General features: G+C 43.9%; 2 protein-coding genes across 3 annotated transcripts; one reads left to right on the top strand and one right to left on the bottom strand.

The window, feature by feature from the left end:
- The first annotated feature begins 4,724 nt into the window (after positions 1-4,724).
- LOC123641463 (olfactory receptor 52I2-like) lies at positions 4,725-5,766 on the top strand. The gene has a single exon (XM_045556268.1). It carries the CDS (start codon positions 4,819-4,821, stop codon positions 5,764-5,766), a length of 948 nt encoding a protein of 315 aa, XP_045412224.1. The 5' UTR covers positions 4,725-4,818.
- Positions 5,767-10,483: 4,717 nt separating this feature from the next.
- Positions 10,484-19,266, bottom strand: TRIM68 (tripartite motif containing 68). 2 transcript variants are annotated; one of them, XM_045556421.1, is made up of 7 exons: positions 19,188-19,266; positions 16,142-16,624; positions 14,308-14,403; positions 13,217-13,477; positions 12,732-12,754; positions 12,056-12,156; positions 10,484-11,883 (listed from the first exon to the last, which is right to left on the bottom strand). In XM_045556421.1, the coding sequence occupies exons 2-7, from the start codon at positions 16,508-16,510 to the stop codon at positions 11,333-11,335; spliced, it is 1,401 nt and encodes a 466-aa protein (XP_045412377.1). In that variant the 5' UTR covers positions 16,511-16,624; positions 19,188-19,266; the 3' UTR covers positions 10,484-11,332. The 2 variants fall into 2 exon arrangements, with proteins under 2 accessions (XP_045412377.1, XP_045412378.1); XM_045556422.1 differs by lacking the exons at positions 16,142-16,624; positions 19,188-19,266 and having other exon boundaries at positions 14,337-14,370.
- Positions 19,267-19,989: the final 723 nt, after the last annotated feature.

The raw sequence follows: 19,989 nt of genomic DNA on the forward strand, positions 1-19,989 counted from the left end.
CAGGTCTGATCGGTACTGCTGATACCAACACCTTATGGAAATGATGTGAGCATGAGGCAGGCGGGAGATGGAATGGAAACATGATTATTTTGGATCAATGATGAGAGAGGAAGGGGTAAGTCCAACATTGGGATGATAGACAGATTTTAGGGACCAAAAAGACTTATGCAAAAAAAAAAAAAAAAAAAAAGAAAAGAAAAAGGAAAGAAAAACAAACAAAAAGAAAACCAAGCAGTAGGGGTGACTGGGAGCATGTTTGGCTTGGGGGTGGGGTGGGTAGGTACTCAGGGGCACAGCAGGTTTATCACAAACAGAAAGGATCAATTCAAATGAATTATGCATTAGTACTTCTACATTTGAGAAAATTTTTATTTGAATTATGTATTCCCTAACCTTTTAAGAAGAATAAAAAGTTACCACAAATCTTCAGATTTACCTATTGATGTTGACTCATCTAAGCTAGTTTTCAGTGATTGATCCTCCAGATCTTCATGGGAAGGTCTCTGAGGGCTGATCCCAGAGGCAGGCAGGGCTGGAAATGTGTCTTCAGAGAGGTTGGCTAGAGCTTTCTAAGAAGAGTAAACCTCAACAATCAGGAATTGTTTGTGTCTGTATCTTGATCTGGGTAGTGGATATGTGTGTGTGTTCATGTGTTCACATTACAAAAATTAATCAAAATTTGCACCTGAGATTTGTGTATTTTATGGGATCTGTGTAGTGCTTCAAAATTTCAACCAAGAACTGAGAGAAAGGGCAGTAAGGTTAAATGTTTGGCGAAGTCAAGTGAAAGAACAAATTAAAAGAGGTTGCTGAATTGGCAACAGATCTTTGATGAAGACCATTGTTGATCTTAGCAAGTAAGTTTCAGTATTAACAGGTTGAGTGAAACAAAATTTTTAAGGAACAGGAAACCAAACCAAATGTCCTGTTTATGAAAAGACCGATTATGTATGTAAATCATAGCAATGCTGATCAAGAAGAAAATTAAATGAAGACTGAAGATAAAAACACTCTGAAGTTCATGGAAGGTAAGCCCAGGTAGAAGTATTCAGGGCTGCAGAGAGGAGGGATGGGGCAGAGCATCAGCTGAAGCTGCCTCAGAAGAAAGGTGGATGGACACAGGGCAGCCAGGAGAGGAAGGTCCTGGCTCAGAGGTGGTGGGGACCAGGCATTCTGGATCCTTGGACTTCTTCTCTGCCCTTTAAGCAGTAATATTCGACCCTGAGCTGTGGCGTTCAGAACACATATAGCAGTCTTAAGCATATTCTGGATTTTTTTTCACTCTTCACCACCTTTCTACCTCAAAAGCTTTCCCGTATCTTTTGAGATCTATCACTAAAGGTGTCTCGCCCAGGGGCTATACACAGCAAGGTTCCTGTAATCTGGCTGTGCTGTGAAGTACTTTATTCAATCTGTTCCAGGATATAGCATTTCTTCTATTTAGGGTTTTGTTTTTGTTGTTGGTTTGTTTCAATAAGGAACACAGTTTGCAATTCTGTGCCAGATATTTGGCTTTTTAGAAAACACTTGCAGACTCCCACCTGGCATCTGGGTGTGGAGTCAAGTCAGGTCTAGGCTCTTCCGGAGGTGAAGGGAAGTGGGGAATGTGTGTCCCATGATTAGGATTGAGGACCAGGTGAATGTTCGTCTATTGCTTGGCTAACAGAGAAAATGTCTACTGCAGCACATGGGATCCTGAGTTCAGAATTCTATCAATCTATTCTATCCAGTGATTCAGGGATGGGCCAGGCACAAGAGGAGAAATTAACAAGGGGTGAGCCGGTGCAGTATCCAAAGGTAGGAGTATGACAACTTCTCAATCTGGATGGTCTTAACTGAGGAGAGACATAAGAAGTGATATTTAAATGTAGCTAGTCTTGAGGCTTTGTAAGTAAGCACCCTTTACATAAGATTGCCCAAACCCCTTAGAAACAGTTTTCAGGCTATAGATGACTGGAGTTAATTCAGTGCAAGTCACACAATTACTGTGGACAACCACTAGGCTGATTGTTCAGAGATACAATATTATGGCAACGAAGGTTTGAGGAATGAGATCAATTGTACTTAGCATTCTTTGGTCTACACTTGAGATCCTGGGTCCAGGTCTCAGACCAAGGTTCATGTCCATGTCCTTAGAAAGTGAAATGATGTGCAATAGGAAAAACAGTTGAAGCAGCAGTTTTGCCTGGAAGAGGAATATTTTTCATACCCACTTCCACTCCATCCTTAATCCAGTCTCAATTTGGCAAGAGCTGTTATATGGCAGCAGAAGTGTTAGCCATTCTTAGGCTTCCTTATTAGATGTAAGTTGTAGGCAAATGTGAGACTTTTTCACAGCAGTTATGAAGAAGGAAAAACAATAAAAGCAAGCAAGCAACCAAAACAAAAACCCTAAAGTTGAGAACCGACCTATAATGGAACAGATAGTGAGCTTCTCATCACAATCAGATTAGAAGAACTTTGCTCTCTATAGCCAGTGGGAGAGACATCTTCAGTGGCAGATCACAGGACAGGGTGAAAGCTTCGGGTAATGCAGGTTGAAGTGTTTTTTATTTTTTCTTAACATGGCCTGCAGTCACACTTAGCTCTCTAAGTATGCCATTTGGAGCAATCTAGAACCAACCATAAAATAAAGCAGAGAAAATTAGGTCTTTTTTAATTAGCTACATTTTATCCAGCACTGATATACTTAACTTTGTGCTGAGCACTTTTTCATAGCTTCTCATTTAAATCTCCAAACATCTCTAGGATGTAGGAACTAATATCTCCATCTTACCAATGAGCAAATTTAGCTTTGGAGAATTTAAATAATTTGACCGAGGCATAATGGCCAGCAAGTGACAGAGTATGATTTTCATTCTAGGGAGTTTGAATATTGAAACAATACTTCTCACCTCTCTGCTATCCTGCCTCTTGATATAGGACCAAGCACACATTTTTTGAATGGGGCACATAAAAGTATGCAGGATTTTTATGCTATATTCAGTGGAGTGAGAAACTAGGGTTTCCTTATAATAGTTCAACCAATGTTTCCCAAGGCTGAGTGGTACCACCAGGGTACGAAGGGCTCTTTGTCAAGAGTGTTCTCAGATGGTTGGGAAAACATGCACATGCCCAAATGCCAGATGAAATCATGCAAACCACCCCATCCTACAGAGAGAGTAACTAAAGAGATATGACGCAGGAATGCAAAGTAGTTAATGCTGACTCCTTATATTCAGGTTTACCCAACCAGATCGTTAAATGTTATATGATATTGTAACAGCTGACTCAGGCAATGGAGGGCATATGCAGCAACACACAGAAATGAACAAGTATTGGCGCTCAGATCCTGGCTGTGCAGAGTAGTAGTCTCTTTGCCTCATAAAGATGGACCAAGTGAAGCCTCTAGCATTTTGTTTTTTAAAATTGGTATCCATAGTTGTTTGCTTGACTATTAATTTTGGGCTGGAAGGACACCTGGGAGTCACAGCTGGAAAGATCTGGACTTAATCTCAAATTTACCATATAGTTGCTATGTGCTCTTAGATAAAATATTCAATCTCATTTAAGTTATACCAGCTGTCTTGTATCGAATAGATATTTGCTCTATTTTACAAATAAATATATTCACAGTATGACTACATGGTGAATGCCAGGCGCACTGTCTGGAGAATGGACATGCCTGAGGCTCTGACTCAGGGGGATGGGCGGGACACGGACAATGTATATAACCTGAGCTTTTGTACCCCCATGAAGAGCTGAAATAAAAAATAAAAAATAAATAAAATAAATAAATAATATTCATTTTTTATAGTTCTATAGTACATATATGTTCACTAAAAAGTGCTTACTTTCTAAAGGAAAAAAGCTTCCTGTTGTTCATAATGTCTTGGTAGTTCATCATGAAAAGGCAGTTAGCTGGGTTGAAGAATCAGAAAAACATATTTGGAAGGTATTTGTCTATTATGTACCCCAAATATTACTTGTAGTTATTGATTTTATTAGCTGAACCTAGCTCAATGCGAAATCCAGGCTAAATTTTTGAGAATTTAAGGATGATAAATATTTCCAAACATTTTATCTCCTATGGAAAGTGTTAATGTTGTTCTCTATTGATCCTATTTTTCTAAAACTATTAACGTATTTCGTCCACCACAAGGATGCTGCATCTTGGTTTCTCTAGGCACTATACTGAGGAGGCAAAATGCAACATATTTAATCTCAAGAGGTTCTTGTTTCATTCAATAATTGTTGGCAACTGAGATAGAACACAAATTCTTTCCTCTGATTTATCATTCATTCATGGAACTATTTACTATATTGAATAGACATGTCTTTTTTTTTTAAAGGATGTGTGCATCACAGGTATGGATTATACACTTGATTCAAGGCCATGAACAAGAGACATATACTTGAGTGCATACAATAAAATCATAGGTAGATATTTGAATTGGCACTTTAGTTCATCACAGGTCAGTATGGGAAATTTTATGAAAGCTCAGAAAAAAATACCTAACTTAGCCTTGGAATGGGATGAGGGAGAAGAGAGATAAGAGGAGACTTCCTAAAGCACGTACCACATGAACTGATGCTAGAATGATGAATAGAAAGTTTTAAGTCACAGTATTTTGAGACAGGAAGGTGGAACAGGGTAACTTTATCAGGTATCAGTCTCCTGAACCCAAGAATACCACGAAGCTGAGAACACTCCCAGTCTTTACCAAAACCACAGATGAGAACAAATCTTACAGGATTGCATCCTGCTCTTACATCACTTTGTGCGTTAACAAGAAAGCAGTCTCATCTGAGAAGCTGGAGCCACTCTACAACCACACGATGGACACCTCTGCCACGTTCTTCCTTGCAGGTATTCCAGGATTGCAGTCTTCCCATCTCTGGCTGGCTACCTCACTGAGTGCCATGTACACCATAGCCCTGATAGGAAACACCCTCATCATGACTGTAATCTGGATGGATTCCACTCTACAAGAGCCCATGTATCACTTCCTGTGTGTTCTGGCTGCCGTGGACATTATTATGGCCTCATCTGTGGTACCCAAGATGGTGAGCATCTTCTGCTCAGGAGACAGTTCCATCAGCTTTAATGCTTGTTTCACTCAGATGTATTTCGTCCATGCAGCCACAGCTATGGAGACAGGTCTGCTGCTGGCCATGGCTTTTGACCGCTATGTTGCCATCTGTAAGCCCTTACACTACAAGAGAATTCTCACACCTCAAGTGACACTGGGAATGAGTGTGACCATCACCATCAGAGCTGTCACAGCCATGACACCGTTGAGTTGGATGGTGAGCCATCTACCTTTCTGCAGCTCCAATGTGGTTCTCCACTCCTACTGTGAGTACATAGCAGTGGCCAGGTTAGCATGTGCTGACCCCATGCCCAGCAGTCTCTACGGTCTGGTTGTTTCCTCCATTATGGTGGGATCTGATGTGGTCTTCATTGCTGCCTCCTATATTTTGATTCTCAGGGCAGTATTTGGTCTCTCCTCAAGGAATGCTCAGCTGAAAGCATTAAGCACATGTGGCTCCCACATCGGAGTTATGGCTCTGTACTACCTACCTGGAATGGTATCTGTCTATGTAGCCTGGCTAGGGCAGTATGTAGTGCCCTTGCACACCCAGGTGCTGTTAGCTGATTTATACCTGGTCATCCCACCCACCTTAAACTCCATCATCTACGGCATGAGGACCAAACAAATGAGGAAGAGAATACGGAATTTGCTGATGCACTGGCTCTTTGGCCACTCCAACCTGGGTTCATGAAAACACAACCTCTGTTCAGACCTTGAGCATTCTAGCCAACTTCAAAATGCCTTTGAGATCGGTGGAGCTGCACTGGTTACACTGGCACTATTGGAATTCTCAGATATATCTGTACAGGGTAGCCTTGTGTAGGCTTTCAATTCCTAGCAAGAATGTGAATGAAATGTTTCTGATAGTCTGAAAATATTTTCAATGGTTTTAGTAAGCCAGTCTCTGAATCAGAGATACTTGTGGGCAGAGAATGCAAGTTTGGGATTTTTTTCTTTAGCTTCTGACCCGTATTTCCAACCTAATGTCCCACCAGTTCGTCTGCCAAAGAAATCAACTGTTTCGTAGCCCTGCACAAACCTGGCTGATTTTCTCAGAACTGATCCTCCCCTCATGTGATTATATGGAATGAGTACTAGAATATGACCCTGCTCTCTGGCCCAGTGATGAATCTATTCAATTTAACTCGTGTGCTCACACCTACACTAGAGTTCTCGTCCAGTCAACAAGAATTCCAGTTTATCTGGGGAGACTGGGAATCAGCGATGGTGGTCATTTTATAACACATAAACTTAGAAACAGGAAACTGGCCCACAGCACGAGAAAACAATTAGCAAGATGGGATGAAAAGAATAAGCCTCTTGTTCTCTGATTCCAATTCACTTTGGACACCCAGGTACATCCATTAAGTTCTGTAAAATATCTCTACATCCTATTAATTTATTCTCTATTGTTAAGCTAGTTGGAGTTAGTGTAACAAAAAGTTAGCAGCTTTTTGTTTTTAAGCAACAAAAGCTATGTCGACATGACTTTGGTTTTGGAAATCTCTTTTTCCTTCCTAGTCCTGCTCTGCTTAACTTTTCCTTGAGGCATAGACGAGAAGGATTGAATATAACATTGGTTTTTCTTCTTCTGGGCACCTCTTAGGAGGTGTGCTCTGAGATGAAATGGTTAACAGAGAACAATACAAATGAAGAAGTTGAAATGTCATTACTGTTTGCTGGGTCTCTGAATGATTATATGATTTTTGTTTTTGTTTTTCCCCCCTTATCAGAAAGTCTTAAAGTGAATAATCAGTATACATTAAAGGAAAAAGATCTCATACATGATGGGCACTTATATTTGACTCAGAATCGAAATCTTAATAAAATGGTAATTTCCTAGTATTAATTTTCAAAGAGCAAGAAGAAACTATGTCCACAGCAAGTTACAGTATCTGAGGCTTAACATTTCTTTTCTACTAATAGGGGATACAATGTTAATTAATAGAGGGTACTGCATGTTAAATAAATAATGAATGGAGAGCATATAATATAACCTCTGACATATTGTATGTACTTAAAAATATACTCAATACATTTCTGATTCCATAATTTTAATGGATAGTCCAATATAGATCCATAATCATATAGCACTTTTAAATAGACCAGCTGCTTAACAACTTAGTATCCATCCATGTCCCTTGCTAATATTGGACTTATTTACCTACCGAGACTGTATTCTATTTCTGAAGAATAGCAGAGTAGGAATCATACTCTTAAAAATGTGATAATGACACACTGAGGTCCCAAAGAGCAGTAAAAAGAAACTCTTTGCCTTGGAAACCTTTAATATACAAACAAAGGTTGTTAAGCATATTTGATAAGATAACCATTTTGAAAAGTCACACTATTCTTTCTCCATAAGCAACCTAACAAATTGACTATGTCCGTTAAATCAATGAATATTATCTGTACTAAAGAGTCAGATGTAAGGCAACAAACATATACTCCTGCCTACAGCCAAAAAAGAAATTTCCTCCTAACATTTCCATTGGAAAGCCTGCCCTGCCAGCTCTGTGCTTAATCTCAGAGGAACTCCCTGATTAGATGGGGCCCGCTGTTAGTACTCAAATACTTACTGAACTACATACTTCCTAAAGTGTATTCGTTCCTTGCCATGGCTACCCTCAAACAGAAAATCCTGTGCCTCTCACAAGACATTCAGATATGGCCCCTGCCCTGACACATGAAGCAATGTATGATTTATTTACCTAGGGCCTTGGACCCACAGTAGACCCTTAATGTTTGGATTTTAAGAGATTACAACCAACCTTGCTTGAAAAAAGGCAGACTGGATTTCCTGTGGGGAGTTTCAAACTCAAGGATTTGCCCTTCTGTGTCCTTCTTTAGCAAGACCCAACCCTTTTAACCCTTTTGGCTGTCTTCACCTTTAATGCTCAGGCATAGCAGCCCTCAGTTTCTCTGCCAGTAAAACAAAGATGAGAAAAGCTCATTCCTGCCTCATAATGGATGAGTGCACGATGTTGGGGATGCCACGCTGGGCACCAACTCAGTGTGGCTACCTGCTTCCTCCCCTTCTGGACCATGTTTGAAAGTCACAGTAGAAGAAATGATCCATTAAATTAGTATTTGAACATAAGGATAATTAAGTGTCATCTAGTTTTTACTGCCCCCTTAAGGCAGGAACAGATTTTTGTTGTTTTGATTCTACACATATCAATGAATTTTCCCTCACTTAAATATTTAAACCACAGAGAGAGAGAGAGGGAGAGAGAGGGGAGGGAGAGAACCATTCCCAGGATACAATAGTGATCCAGAAAAACAAGGTCCTTTTCTTCATGTAGTTCTTAGAAGGGGATATAAGAAACTACCCTTTAGAAAATCATTTTCATGCACTAAAAAACTTCAACTTCTTGCCTGGTCTTAAAAATCAGACAATGTGAAATAACGTGCCATCGTTTAACCTTGTAATTTTTTTTTGAGACAGAGTCTCTCTCTGTTGCCCGAGCTAGAGTGAGTGCCATGGCGTCAGCCTAGCTCACAGCAACCTCAAACTCCTGGGCTTAAGCGATCCTCCTGCCTCAGCCTCCCCAGTAGCTGGGACTACAGGCATGCGCCATCATACCCGGCTAATTTTTTCTATATATATTTTTAGTTGGCCAGATAATTTCTTTCTATTTTTAGTAGAGATGGGGTCTTGGTCTTGCTCAGGCTGGTCTCGAACTCCTGACCTCGAGCAATCCTCGCACCTGGGCCTCCCAGAGTGCTAGGATTACAGGCGTGAGCCACCACGCCCGGCCTGTAATTCTTCCAACAAGTAATCATAGTACCCAAATCAGCTTATAAATAAAAAAAATAAACAAGCCACAAATAGTACATTATAAATGAATGTACTTCATTGCTTAATTCATTCTAGGTTTGAATGAATTTAATATCTAATAATCCTCTTTTTCTAAGAACCTTCCAAGATTTGTTCTAAGACCACAGTAAAAGAACAATATTGATTTGTCCCAGCCCTCTTCTTAGTGTCCAGGGACATAGCTGGAAGTGCTTCCTCATGACCTTTCTCAACTCTACCCCAGGGACTCACCCCACAGAAACACACTGGTCCCTCTAATGTAGGTAGGTTCCACCCTTTGCCAGGACCACGTCTGTGACTCACCAGCTCATTCCCCACCAAGCGCTGATGGAAACTTCTCCCCTTCTACTGCTAATTCTTAAGGAACAATTTGAAAGCTCAGTGGCTAGAATGAGTTTGTATCTTCATTTTTGCTTGTTTTACCTCCTTCATACATGAACAGCAAATACAATTAAAGTAGAAACACAATTTTTAATATTCCTTATCATAGCCAATTGAAGCTACTTTGCTTCTGCCTATACGTAATCTTGGATCTATTTTGTTGCCCAATCCTAACCCAATGATCACTATCTTCAAGCTTGAACTCCATGAGAGCTTGTGTTACGCAGCATCATGGTGACAACACAAGATGTTGTACATAATGTAGCCCCTCTCAGTAAGCAGAGCCAATAATTCTCATATGCTTGCCTCAGTTTATTTCCAGCTACAGTCATTCCCACACCACACTCTTCAGACTTTTAGTAAATTATTTTGGTACAACCTTCCCTGCCACACATAACGATCACTCTGTGGTTAATTGTCCACATAGATGGCCTTGATTCCCTTTCCTTATAATATATGGCTCCCAAACTGGCTTTTTGGTGTCTAGTCCCATTCTTTTCCCCCACATTTCTCTCCCCCATTCCTCTTTCTGTCATAGAATCAGAGAAGAGAAAGACAGGGGGAGTATCATGTAGTTTCCACGACCATGAAGATTCCCTTGGTGACATCAAAAGATCTAAATTTTAGCCCAACTAGCCGGTGCAAGAGCCTTTCTTTCTGTTCACTTGTTTTACTTTTTCTTTTTTTTTTTTATTTCAGCTCATCATGGGGGTACATAAGTTCAGGTCATATACATTGTCCCTGTCCCGCCCATCCCCCTGAGTCAGAGTCCCAAGCGCGTCCAACTTTTTCTTTTTTTATTATCTCCATCTACCACTCTGAGGTCGCAGTACACGTTCTAATCCAAAGCCAAACACATGTAATCAGATGCACAATATTTGACTGTGGCCCACAGTGTGCCGCTGGTACGGGCACCTTTCTGCCTGAAGGGCTCTGGACTGTCAGGAGAGCCCCTAAAGACAAGGGCTCTGTTGTAAAGATGTTGGCCGTGAGGGGAAGGTTGCCACGGGCCTGCCTGCCTCTATCCCTGAGAAAGGAACAAAAGCGTGGGATAGATCTGGGATCTGTACAACCCTATGTGGTAGAATATGCGGTTTTAGGCTGAATTACACCAATTTTTCCAATGAGAACACTTAAACCTTGCAAACATGTGAGATGTTTCAGACCCAAACGTAATGAATGATAGGCAGACACGTGACCTGAGAAGTGAGTTTGTCAATCTTATTTCATTTGAATGTGAAAAACACTTTATAATTTTTTGTAACCTTCTTATCTTCAACAGCCTTATAAGAGATAACTTGCTTCACTAAGACCATTTGTTTCCTCATCCACAAAGTGAAAATACAAAACTAAGGCTCACAGGTTTTCTGTTCCTTCCACTCTAGAAAAGGGCAGGACTTGGACACTGGTCTCCTTAGAGACTGAGAAATAGTGATTTTCCTGGCTTGTGCTCAGAGAAGGGATGACAGAGGGTGGTCTGGGCAGGTCCTGTATTCTTTGCTGCACCAAATTTCTCTAGTCAGGGGGTCAGAGAGCTAGGGTCAAATATAGGTTGCTCAGTTGCAGCAAATCTCAGGGAAAGCAGCCCCTGAGTGGTCTCAGCATAGCAACCAGCTTCGGATATGGATAGTGTTCTTTTGGCTTGTTGGTAAACCCTGTTTAAAGGTTTTGTGAAGACTGTATCCACTCCGTCATCCTCACTGACTTAATTATGGCACCGGATAGAAACCAGGGAAGAGGGGTGTGAGCTAGAGAACGGACAAAGTACTGATCCTTACCCCAACAAGTTGCCTTAGAACTGCTCTGATCCTCACTGACAGGCCTATCCCGTCTCCCTCATGGGGTGCAGCACTCATTTGACTAGGTTCCTGCTTTTTTACATGAGTGCTTTAGTGACATACACTGGCCTAGTGGCACAAGACCACTGGGTCAGGCAGAGGAATCCCTCAATCTAGGCTCAGCTCGGTTCAAGGGGGCACTTGTCAGGGGCAGGGCCGTCCAAGACCTCAGCAGGCCAGGCCAAACTCCGAGGCCTCTGGCCAGGATGGTAGCTCTCTTAGTCCTCCCCGTCCAGGGAGCAGATGGCCAGAGGAGCAGTGTTGTTGGCCCCAATGCTGTAGCAAGGACTAAAATAGGGCAGGAGGCGCCCAGGGAAGGGACAGCGGGGAAAAGTGAAAATGTGGGAGCCACTGTCAGTCACGTTGTAGAAGGAGATGTCATGGGCCTCATAATCCAGGAAGACTCCCACCCGGCGGGGAGGGACTGGCAGGGACAGGAGGGGGTACTCATCGGTGCCTGCTCGGTATTCATCTCCCTTCCTCAGCCTTATCACCCAGAACCCATAGTGCGGGGATAAATAGACCACCTCCTTCCGGTCTACGCTTTCCTTACAAACCCCCAGGCCCCATTCAGACCTTTCTCCCACCTCCACCTCCCAGTAGTGCCGGCCTGAGGAGATGCACTGGCTGCCCAGGACAATATTATAGCGGTAAAACCTCTCGGGATTGTCGGGCACATTCTGCTTGGCGTCTCCATAGTACACGCGTTTTCTGTCCTTGGACACGATGAGGCGATAATAAGCAGTGTCTGGATCCAGGCACACATCGGCTAGGGAGAAAGAACCTGGCTGGTAACACTGATATCAAGCCGGGCGCAAGGGTGAGGTCTCTCTGATAAATACAGCCACAGATTTCTCAATGATGGGCAGAGGGAGCTAGAGGGGGCATCCAGAGGGCGCTGAGCCTCTCACTGTCCCCCCCAGTCCCCCAGCATCCCTTACCTGCATACATCTTCAGGATCCCTCTTAGCCCCAGCACACGGCAATCTGTCTTCAGCTCCAGGGACACTGGTTCCGGCCGCTGCAGGCTCCAAGACTTGCTCCTGGTAGAGAACGGGAAGTCTGTGGCTAGGAGTCCTGGCTCTGCCACACGGGCCTTCTCTGAGTCCGGGGAAGAGGGGCTTGGCCAGGGACATAGTGAAATGCTCCTCCCAAGCAAGGTAGAGATGTGATGATTATATGGCTGAGCCTCAAACAGTTTGTGTGCAGAGGTGAGAACACCCACATCCCCACACTGTGGGGAGGGTCAGACACGCATATGACACTGGGAGAGGAAGTGCCACAAAGGAGAAAAGCTGAAACTCAGAGCTGGGAGCCTCTGGGTAGTCTTTTTCCTTCTTTGAGTGATCTACTTGAAACAATATATTTTATAACTTTACCTGAAATTCTCCTTGGTTATACCTATACCTAAACTGAGTTTGACCAATTTTTCTTTTTTCAAAAAGAAGAAAAATTAAAGATCAACAAAGCTTCTTCAGCCAATACATGTAAGAGGGACAAGACTGTGGACCAGCACCTGCTTTTCTGTAGGTCCTGGGTCACCTTCCCCGCTTCTGGCTCTGGCCAGGCCCCACTATCTCTTATAGGGCTCCCTAGAGGCTTCAAGGATGGGACATACCTGTGTAAGATTTCCTCAATACCCTAGAAGGAGGAAAAAAATGTATCACATAAGTATGTGCTGCCCCTCAGAGGAACCGGACAGATACCAAACTCTGGGAGGTGGTTGTTCTACGGGAAGGGAGACAGACACCAAGGCTGCAGAGAAGCCTTGCACAGGTACAGCGAAGAAGCCCACACGAGGACAGCGGAACAGGCTGGGCTTTGGCCAGACTGGCTGACTCAGGCTCCATCTCCAGACTCTCAGGGCAGAGGGGAGGGCCTGGAATGACCCTGGAGCTGCCTGAGTGCTGCCCCACCTATGAGGCTACCCCAGGCCAGATCACCCATCAACCAGGGATAGGAGAACAGCTGGGAGCATACGGGATCTAGGAGCAGCTGGCAGAGTGCCGACAGGCCCCACTGAACACCCACTGATCCTCTCTCTCGGAGTCCCAGTCTGTCTCCAGCCCTCACTCAGGGTTCCCAGGGAAATCTGCTCCTCACCTGCAGCATCCAGCGGACAGGCCACTGGGACCTCTCTTCCAGCTCTGCAATCATCCGCCACAGGGCCCGGCTCTGCTGGGTGAGCTCGTCATGGTTGGACTGCAGTTTCTGCAGGGTCTCCCCCTCCTCCTGCTCCAGGCTGGCCAGAGCTGCCTTTGCCTCTACCTCCAGCTGCCGCCCTGGTGGCTGTTTTTGCTTTAGTAATCGCCTATATTTCTCAAACTCCCACATGATACTCTGCTTTCGGGTTTCAACCTGTATCTGTGGAATCAAGATGGAAATCAGCACTGGCATTTGTAGTGTAAGGGTCACCCAGGACTGAGGACATTGGCACATGCCTACACACATACCCTGGAATGTTCTGGTACCAACCATGTGCCAGGCACTGTAGAGACAAGATAAAGGATGCTATTTTTCCTTTTTCTGTTCCCACAGATCCAGTGGATGCTTCTGGTTCCTACTGCCACTCTTCTTGACCCTGGTAGGATCCAGGATATTATCTCGGTACTATTTGCTCTAGACTAGTTTCCATTTTCAGAATAACGACCAGATGTGTTACACTTAAGTCTCTAAGGCAGTGTAACTTAACTACACTGTTAGATGGCTTTTGTTTTTGCTTATATTATATCTATTTAATGTGCTTTTTTACATCAGTTCAATATTACCTTTTATTGATCAAAAGTTCTGATAGCTTGGTACTTATTAGCCTGGAATTTATTTCAGAAATGATTTTCCAATATTTTAATAACTGAACTCTTAGCAAATATGCTGTAATTGGAGAAAGTGAAACAGAAATCATCATACGAGTCATGCCACTGTGAGCTGGCATGTATGTGAGGTATGCACTTTTCCTTTCCAATACATGAGGACAGACACCACAGGTTAGCCCTACCTCATAATCAAGACACTGGAAATGAGAGGTTAGGTGGCCGCCTAAGGCCATGCGTCTGGTAGGGGACAGCTGGTGTTGGAACCCCAGGCTCTTGGACTTCAAACCCCATATTCTGCTTCACAGAGATGAGGAAGCTACCGGGGGCCAGCTACAGGGCAACACAGGGACAACACAAACTCCTCTCCCAGGAGGCACCTGCCTTCCAGTCGGCAGTTCGCTTCCTCTCACCAACTTCCAGCTTCCAGGCCTCTTCTTGCTCTTTCTTGAGATGTTCTAGAGCCTCATGGAGTTTCCACTGCAAGAAATGAAAACCTCATTAGGCCAGCTCAGACAGCCTGGGCTTCCTAGCACTGGTAGGTTATGGGAAGACCAGTGTCCCTCAGGCAGTGAGCCAGAATGAATGCTACAGAGGGAGCAGACTCTGCCCGGGTGACATCCAAGGTGGCTCTTTGAGCTGAGAATCATTTCAACCACCACAGTCTCTAAATGTCTGTAAGGTAGAAGAAAAGGTCCATTTTTAACCTTTCCAGAAAACCACCTTGAACTTTCCTATCCATGCCTATCTTTATCCTTATCTACCATGTTGTCCTACAGTCTCCTAGAACCCAGTTCTTCAAAGTGTGGTCCAAGTGGGTCAGCAGCAGAAGCATCACCTGGGAGCTTGTCAAAAATGCAGAATCTTGGGCCTCATCCAAGACCTACTGAATACGAATCTGAATTTTAGCCAGATCCCCGGGTGGTTCCTATATGCACATTAAAGGTAAGAAGCACTTTCCTAGGAATGCATGAGATTTCTACTGAAAAGCATAAAACATTCAAATAACACTTTTAATTCTGCTAATAGCAACCATTTTGTTTAAATTTACCAAGTGTCAGACATGGCTTAAACACTAAACATACATATGATACTTATAATCTCTCGAGACTGGTATTATCCCTATTTTATAAACAAAAAAACTGAGGCTCAGAGAGGGACCTACCCAAAGCCATTCAGCTAGCAAATAGCTGGGCTGGGATTTAACCCAGCCCTTAACCCCTATGTTATGCTATCTTCCTATTTTAATATTCTAAAAACAAAATGAGTGAGTAAATACTTCTAATTTTTTAGACATTCTTCCCATATAGAAAAAAAAAACCTAATTAAGGGGATTTGTTTTACATTGTTACCTTCTAATCTCAACTCTAAGAAGGAGAATTAAAACCCATGCTGGATCACTGGATCACAGGATCACTGGGATAATGGTTCTGATACAGACATGTCAACATGGGAGACTGGGGAAAGAGAAACAAGAGGTCTGGACGCCGGAAGCTGACGAAGTTAGCAATGAAAAAGGAGTAGCAGGTTGTGTCAGAGAAGACTTGGCCCAAAAAGTAAAAAAAAAAAAAAAAAAAAAAAAACAACTTGAGAAGAGACATAAAACTGGAAAAAGAGCAAGATGACCTGAGTCATAGCTCCTGATCTTCTTTCACCTCAAGTCAGAGGGACCTGAGAACATTACAGCAGAAAACCTCACTCAATCCTAAGTGACTCACCCATGGTTCCTTCTAGCTCTAACATCATTTACCACGATCTTAAATTTTTAAGCCTCAGTTTTGCCTATAAAATGAAGGAGTATAAGTGACTCACTCAATGTCAAATGACTATTTATGGCATTGCCGGGAGGAATTTGCAGGTTAGGCACAGCCTTCACTACTTATATAACACCCTCATCCCCAAACTCATTCAAGGCATCCAGAACCCCAGTTAAAACCAGACTGGTCTCCTTCAAATTCTCAGTATTGAAATCATCTTTGGGTTAGGCACTGAGCCATGCTGGGATCGGGATAGGGTAAGGAAGAAGTGGGAGGGAAGGAAATCAAAGAAGGTCATGAATACAAGGAAAAGTATAGCTCCCTGTATCAGATCCCAGGGCTCTGGGGGTGTCAGGAGCTGAAGGAATCAGTTTTCAGTCTCTGGCACTGGTAGCGAAGCCTTTGATTAGAGATGGCCAAGCAAGGGGCAGGGGAAAATCTGGCCAGGCTGCATCTCCCACCTTATACTCCCAGGCAACATCCTCCACAGGCACGACACTGTGGGCCTCATGCTCCGGGGACCGGCTGCAGGCCTCACACATTACCAGGCCATCTTCTTTGCAGAATACCTTTAGCTGTTCCCCATGGCGCTCACACACATCACCCCTCAGCCCCCTTCCTGGATGCAGCCTTAGCAGACGGACTTTTTCTACAACACTGGCCAGCTGCCAATTAGGCCTCAGGTTCCTTGGCTGGACAGGAGCTCGACAGAGGGGACAGGTGTAACCCCAGTTCTGGGATTCTCCTGGGACCTCCCAGAGTCCAGAGAGACAGCTATGGCAGAAGCTGTGGCCACAGTCGATGCTCATGGGCTCCCTCAGGAAGGTCATGCAGATGGGACAGGCTACTTCTTCCACAACGGCTTCCACCAAGGCTGTGGGGTCCACAGTTCCTTCTTACACCCTCCTCAGAACATGAATATAACCAAGGAGAAGTTGCGAAGGCTGAAAAGAAAAGAAAAAGAAATAAGAGAAAAAGGTGACAGAAGAACAGAGAGTTCAGTAAAAGGTACAATTAGTGACTGAAAAAAAATTACCAAAACTTCTTCCCTTTGACCCTTTATCAACTTTGTTTAATAAGCATTTGCCTTCCCACTGAAGTTCTGATTTGTTCACATTACTCACACCACAGAAGGGACACGGGATGCCTAAGCAAGTGGATGCTGGGAATTCTCAGTTCTCATTCATTTTTTGACCCTGATACTCCTCTGGGTTTGCTCTACCAGACCATTCCCACTCCAGCCAATGCTCTCAAATCGGCATTGTTTCCTACTTGGGTAAGGTCACATAAAATGTGGTGTTTCAGTATCCAAAGTAAGGCCATAAATACCTTCACCTCACTCTCTGGTATGTTTGCATTTACATTTATATACTTTAAGGTGCAAAAAGGTAATCTGCCAGAATACCACTGCCATCATATGCTCAATTTGTTTTCTTGTGTTGCACACTAAAGTGGAAAGTGTAAGGGAAACAGCAGTTCTTTCCCCAGGCCCCATAAACTCCTGCCCACTCCTCCAGCACTAACATATTTATTATTTACCAAGATGCCAAGGCTCTCCTCAGCCTTTAGTGATATGCTGGAAGCAGAGATGAAATAAAACCCCTTGGAAGATAAAAACAAAGATCATTTGATGACAAACCCATATTGATGGTCACTTCTCCAGTAAGAAAGCTGAGATTTTGGCAGGGCTACATATGTGTATGGAACTTGAATGGTGAGTGGCAGGCTCTTGGCTCAGTTGGCAATATTTATTCACTCACTTTGCAAGTCTGTGTTACTAGCTAGAGTATGCGAAAGGAAGAGCCATGCTGGTCTCAGTTACTGCTATATCCTTAGCACCTAAGCAGGGCCTGATAGGAACGCAGTCTTGGAAAAAATATTTGTTGAATGAATAAACCAGCTAGAAAATAGTTCCTAAACCTAAAATGCTTTTATAAATTGTTAGGTAACTGAGAGCATATTATACATTAATGATAGTAGCAAGCACTCCTCAAGCATTTACACTACCTGCCAGGCACTGTTCTGAGCACTCTTCATGGATTAACTCAGTTTATTTCACAACCCTAGGTAGAAACCATTATTGTTCTCATTTCACATGTGCTGGGCCAGTGCTCTACCATTCTATATCGGGCAAATTACTTAACCTCTTTAGCTTCAAGGTACAATACAAATTCAGGAGAGAGAGAAATCACTGTGGTTTATAATAGTCCAGTAGGGCTTCCTACAGGAATCAGGGCAGTAAATCTTACAGGACTCTGTTACAGGCCAATGGCAGGGCATGCCTTCTCACAGGGCTTCCTGCCTGCCTTTCTTCCTCCCACAATCACTACCAAACTGTGGGATCCAGTATTCTAAAACTTAGTTTTGCTAAGTCACTAACCCACTCAAGATCCCATCCTGGCTCCCTAATAGGAAGCTCTCTCCCTTCATCCTTGCAACAGCATCTGTGCCCAGCCAAGCAAAGGGATAAACTTCCACGATTTCCTGGAAACCCCATGTCCATTCATTCTTCCCCACTTGAGTTCTTGCTGTTCTCCCAGTTGGGAATGACTTCTCCATGACCCTGCTCTTCACATAATTTGCCATGTGTCTGTTTATTGTCTGATTTCTCAAACTAAAAGTTTCTTGTGGATAGTGACATTGTCTGTTTTGTTCACTTCTATTACCCCAACACCAAGAACAGTATCTCAAATGTTTGTTGAATATGTGAGAATTAAATGTAAACGTTCAAGTCCAGCAGATAGTAGGTTGGAAGCAGAGGAAATGTTAAAATCCTCATCTAAAGACTAACGACAGAACAATAAAGTTTGATACCTATAATATATCTAAAATTACAAAGATCAACAGAAGAACCAAAATAGTAATCGAAAATTGAGAAGATCGTGGCAGTAAGATAAGTGAGGCAAAGAAATATCAAAATGATATATCAAGAAATGCAGTGGAAGCATATTATTCTGATTTAGGGTCATGGAAAGACCTCAACAGTGGCCTCAGCAAAGAGGATTTGGAGATGAGTAGTTACTGCTCTTCAAAATAAGACCTGCTTTAAGGTTCGATTTTTTTTTTTTACATAAATTACTTTGAGAAAACTTAAGTAATTAAACGTTTAGTTGCTCTGACTGTGCCTTTCGCAGGGTGGGCAGCCAGCCGGGGAAGGACCTTTGGGGGAGAGGGCGGGGCCTGGGAAGGACTCCCGAGAAAGGACCCAAATGGGAAGGGGGTAGGGCGGAGAAGGCAGTAACCTCCGGGGTCTGGGAGCAACGGGGACGAAACCCCCTGGACTGGGCGCAGGGCGCTGTGCAGGTCCCTAGGGCGGCGGGCGCGCGGGCGCCGGATACGATGAGCTTGCAGGACCTGACTTCAGAAGAGGCAGGGCCGTCCTGCGCCTCCCTCCTCGGCCCGGCCTGCCGCTTCACAGCGGAAACCGAACATGGAGGCGCCTGGTTCCATACCGTCCAGTGGCCCCGCAGCGTCAGAAGCGGCAGGACCGGCCAGCGCAGCACTTACCGGCCTGTTCCGCGCCGGAAGCCCAGAGCTTTAAGGCCAGTGACTAAAGCCGGGATGCCACCACCTCCTCCGCGACTCGGTCCCGGCTCCAGGCCCCGCCCACAGGGTCGGAGCCAATGAGCGGCGGGCAGGGCCCAGGCGCAGGCTCCGCCCGGCTGGCGGCAGCCAATCACAGACAGGGATCAGGGTAACCTTAGCCTATTGGAGATGGGAACGGGCGCGGCGCTCAAGGTGGCTCTCCTATAGCGATGTGGTTTTCTGCTTTTTCAGTTTTTCTAGCCCCTTCTTCACTCAGATTCCCTTACACCGTAAAGGGGCCCAGGAGTTAGTTCCAAGATGGGTCGTAGGATTGAGGTTCCGGAATGAGGCTGCTCAGGCCCTGCATTAAGAGAGGCCCAGCCAGCTGTTCATTCCCCCGTTTTGCTTGCTAAACTCAGCAGCCAATGACATAAGCCGGGTCTGTTTTTGTGACCCAACTTAGTGCAGGGTTGAGCACACATATGCAGTGGATTCTGCAGCTCCCTGCAAGATTTATGACTTCTCATGGCTCCAGGTTGCAAATCCTGGGTTCTCCTGAAAAATCCTCTTGAGTTTTCCTGGCAAATTCTTAAACTTCAATAGTTCCATAGGCAGCTTCTCATCACTATTGCCACAACACCTTTGGAGTTTGAAAGAGATACTGGGAAATGGTGGAGAAGTGGAATCCCTGGTCACAAACTGTCTTAAACATGTTCTTTTTTTTCTTTTCTTTTTTTTTAAACAACTGGTATCCCTCCCTCACCCAAACACACAGACAACAAGA

Source organism: Lemur catta, chromosome 7 (genome assembly GCF_020740605.2).
Source record: "Lemur catta isolate mLemCat1 chromosome 7, mLemCat1.pri, whole genome shotgun sequence".
Taxonomy (NCBI): domain Eukaryota; kingdom Metazoa; phylum Chordata; class Mammalia; order Primates; family Lemuridae; genus Lemur; species Lemur catta.

Bases quoted from the DNA above. Each gene is read 5' to 3' on its own strand.
- LOC123641463 (XM_045556268.1), top strand. From the start codon at position 4,819: ATGGACACCTCTGCCACGTTCTTCCTTGCAGGTATTCCAGGATTGCAG.
- TRIM68 (XM_045556421.1), bottom strand. From the start codon at position 16,510: ATGACCTTCCTGAGGGAGCCCATGAGCATCGACTGTGGCCACAGCTTC. The intron at 14,404-16,141 runs GTGGGAGATGCA...CATTTCTTGCAG, and splicing joins ATGTTGCCTGGGAGTATAAG to TGGAAACTCCATGAGGCTCT. The intron at 12,157-12,731 runs GTATGTCCCATC...GTTCTCTACCAG, and splicing joins ATTGAGGAAATCTTACACAG to GAGCAAGTCTTGGAGCCTGC.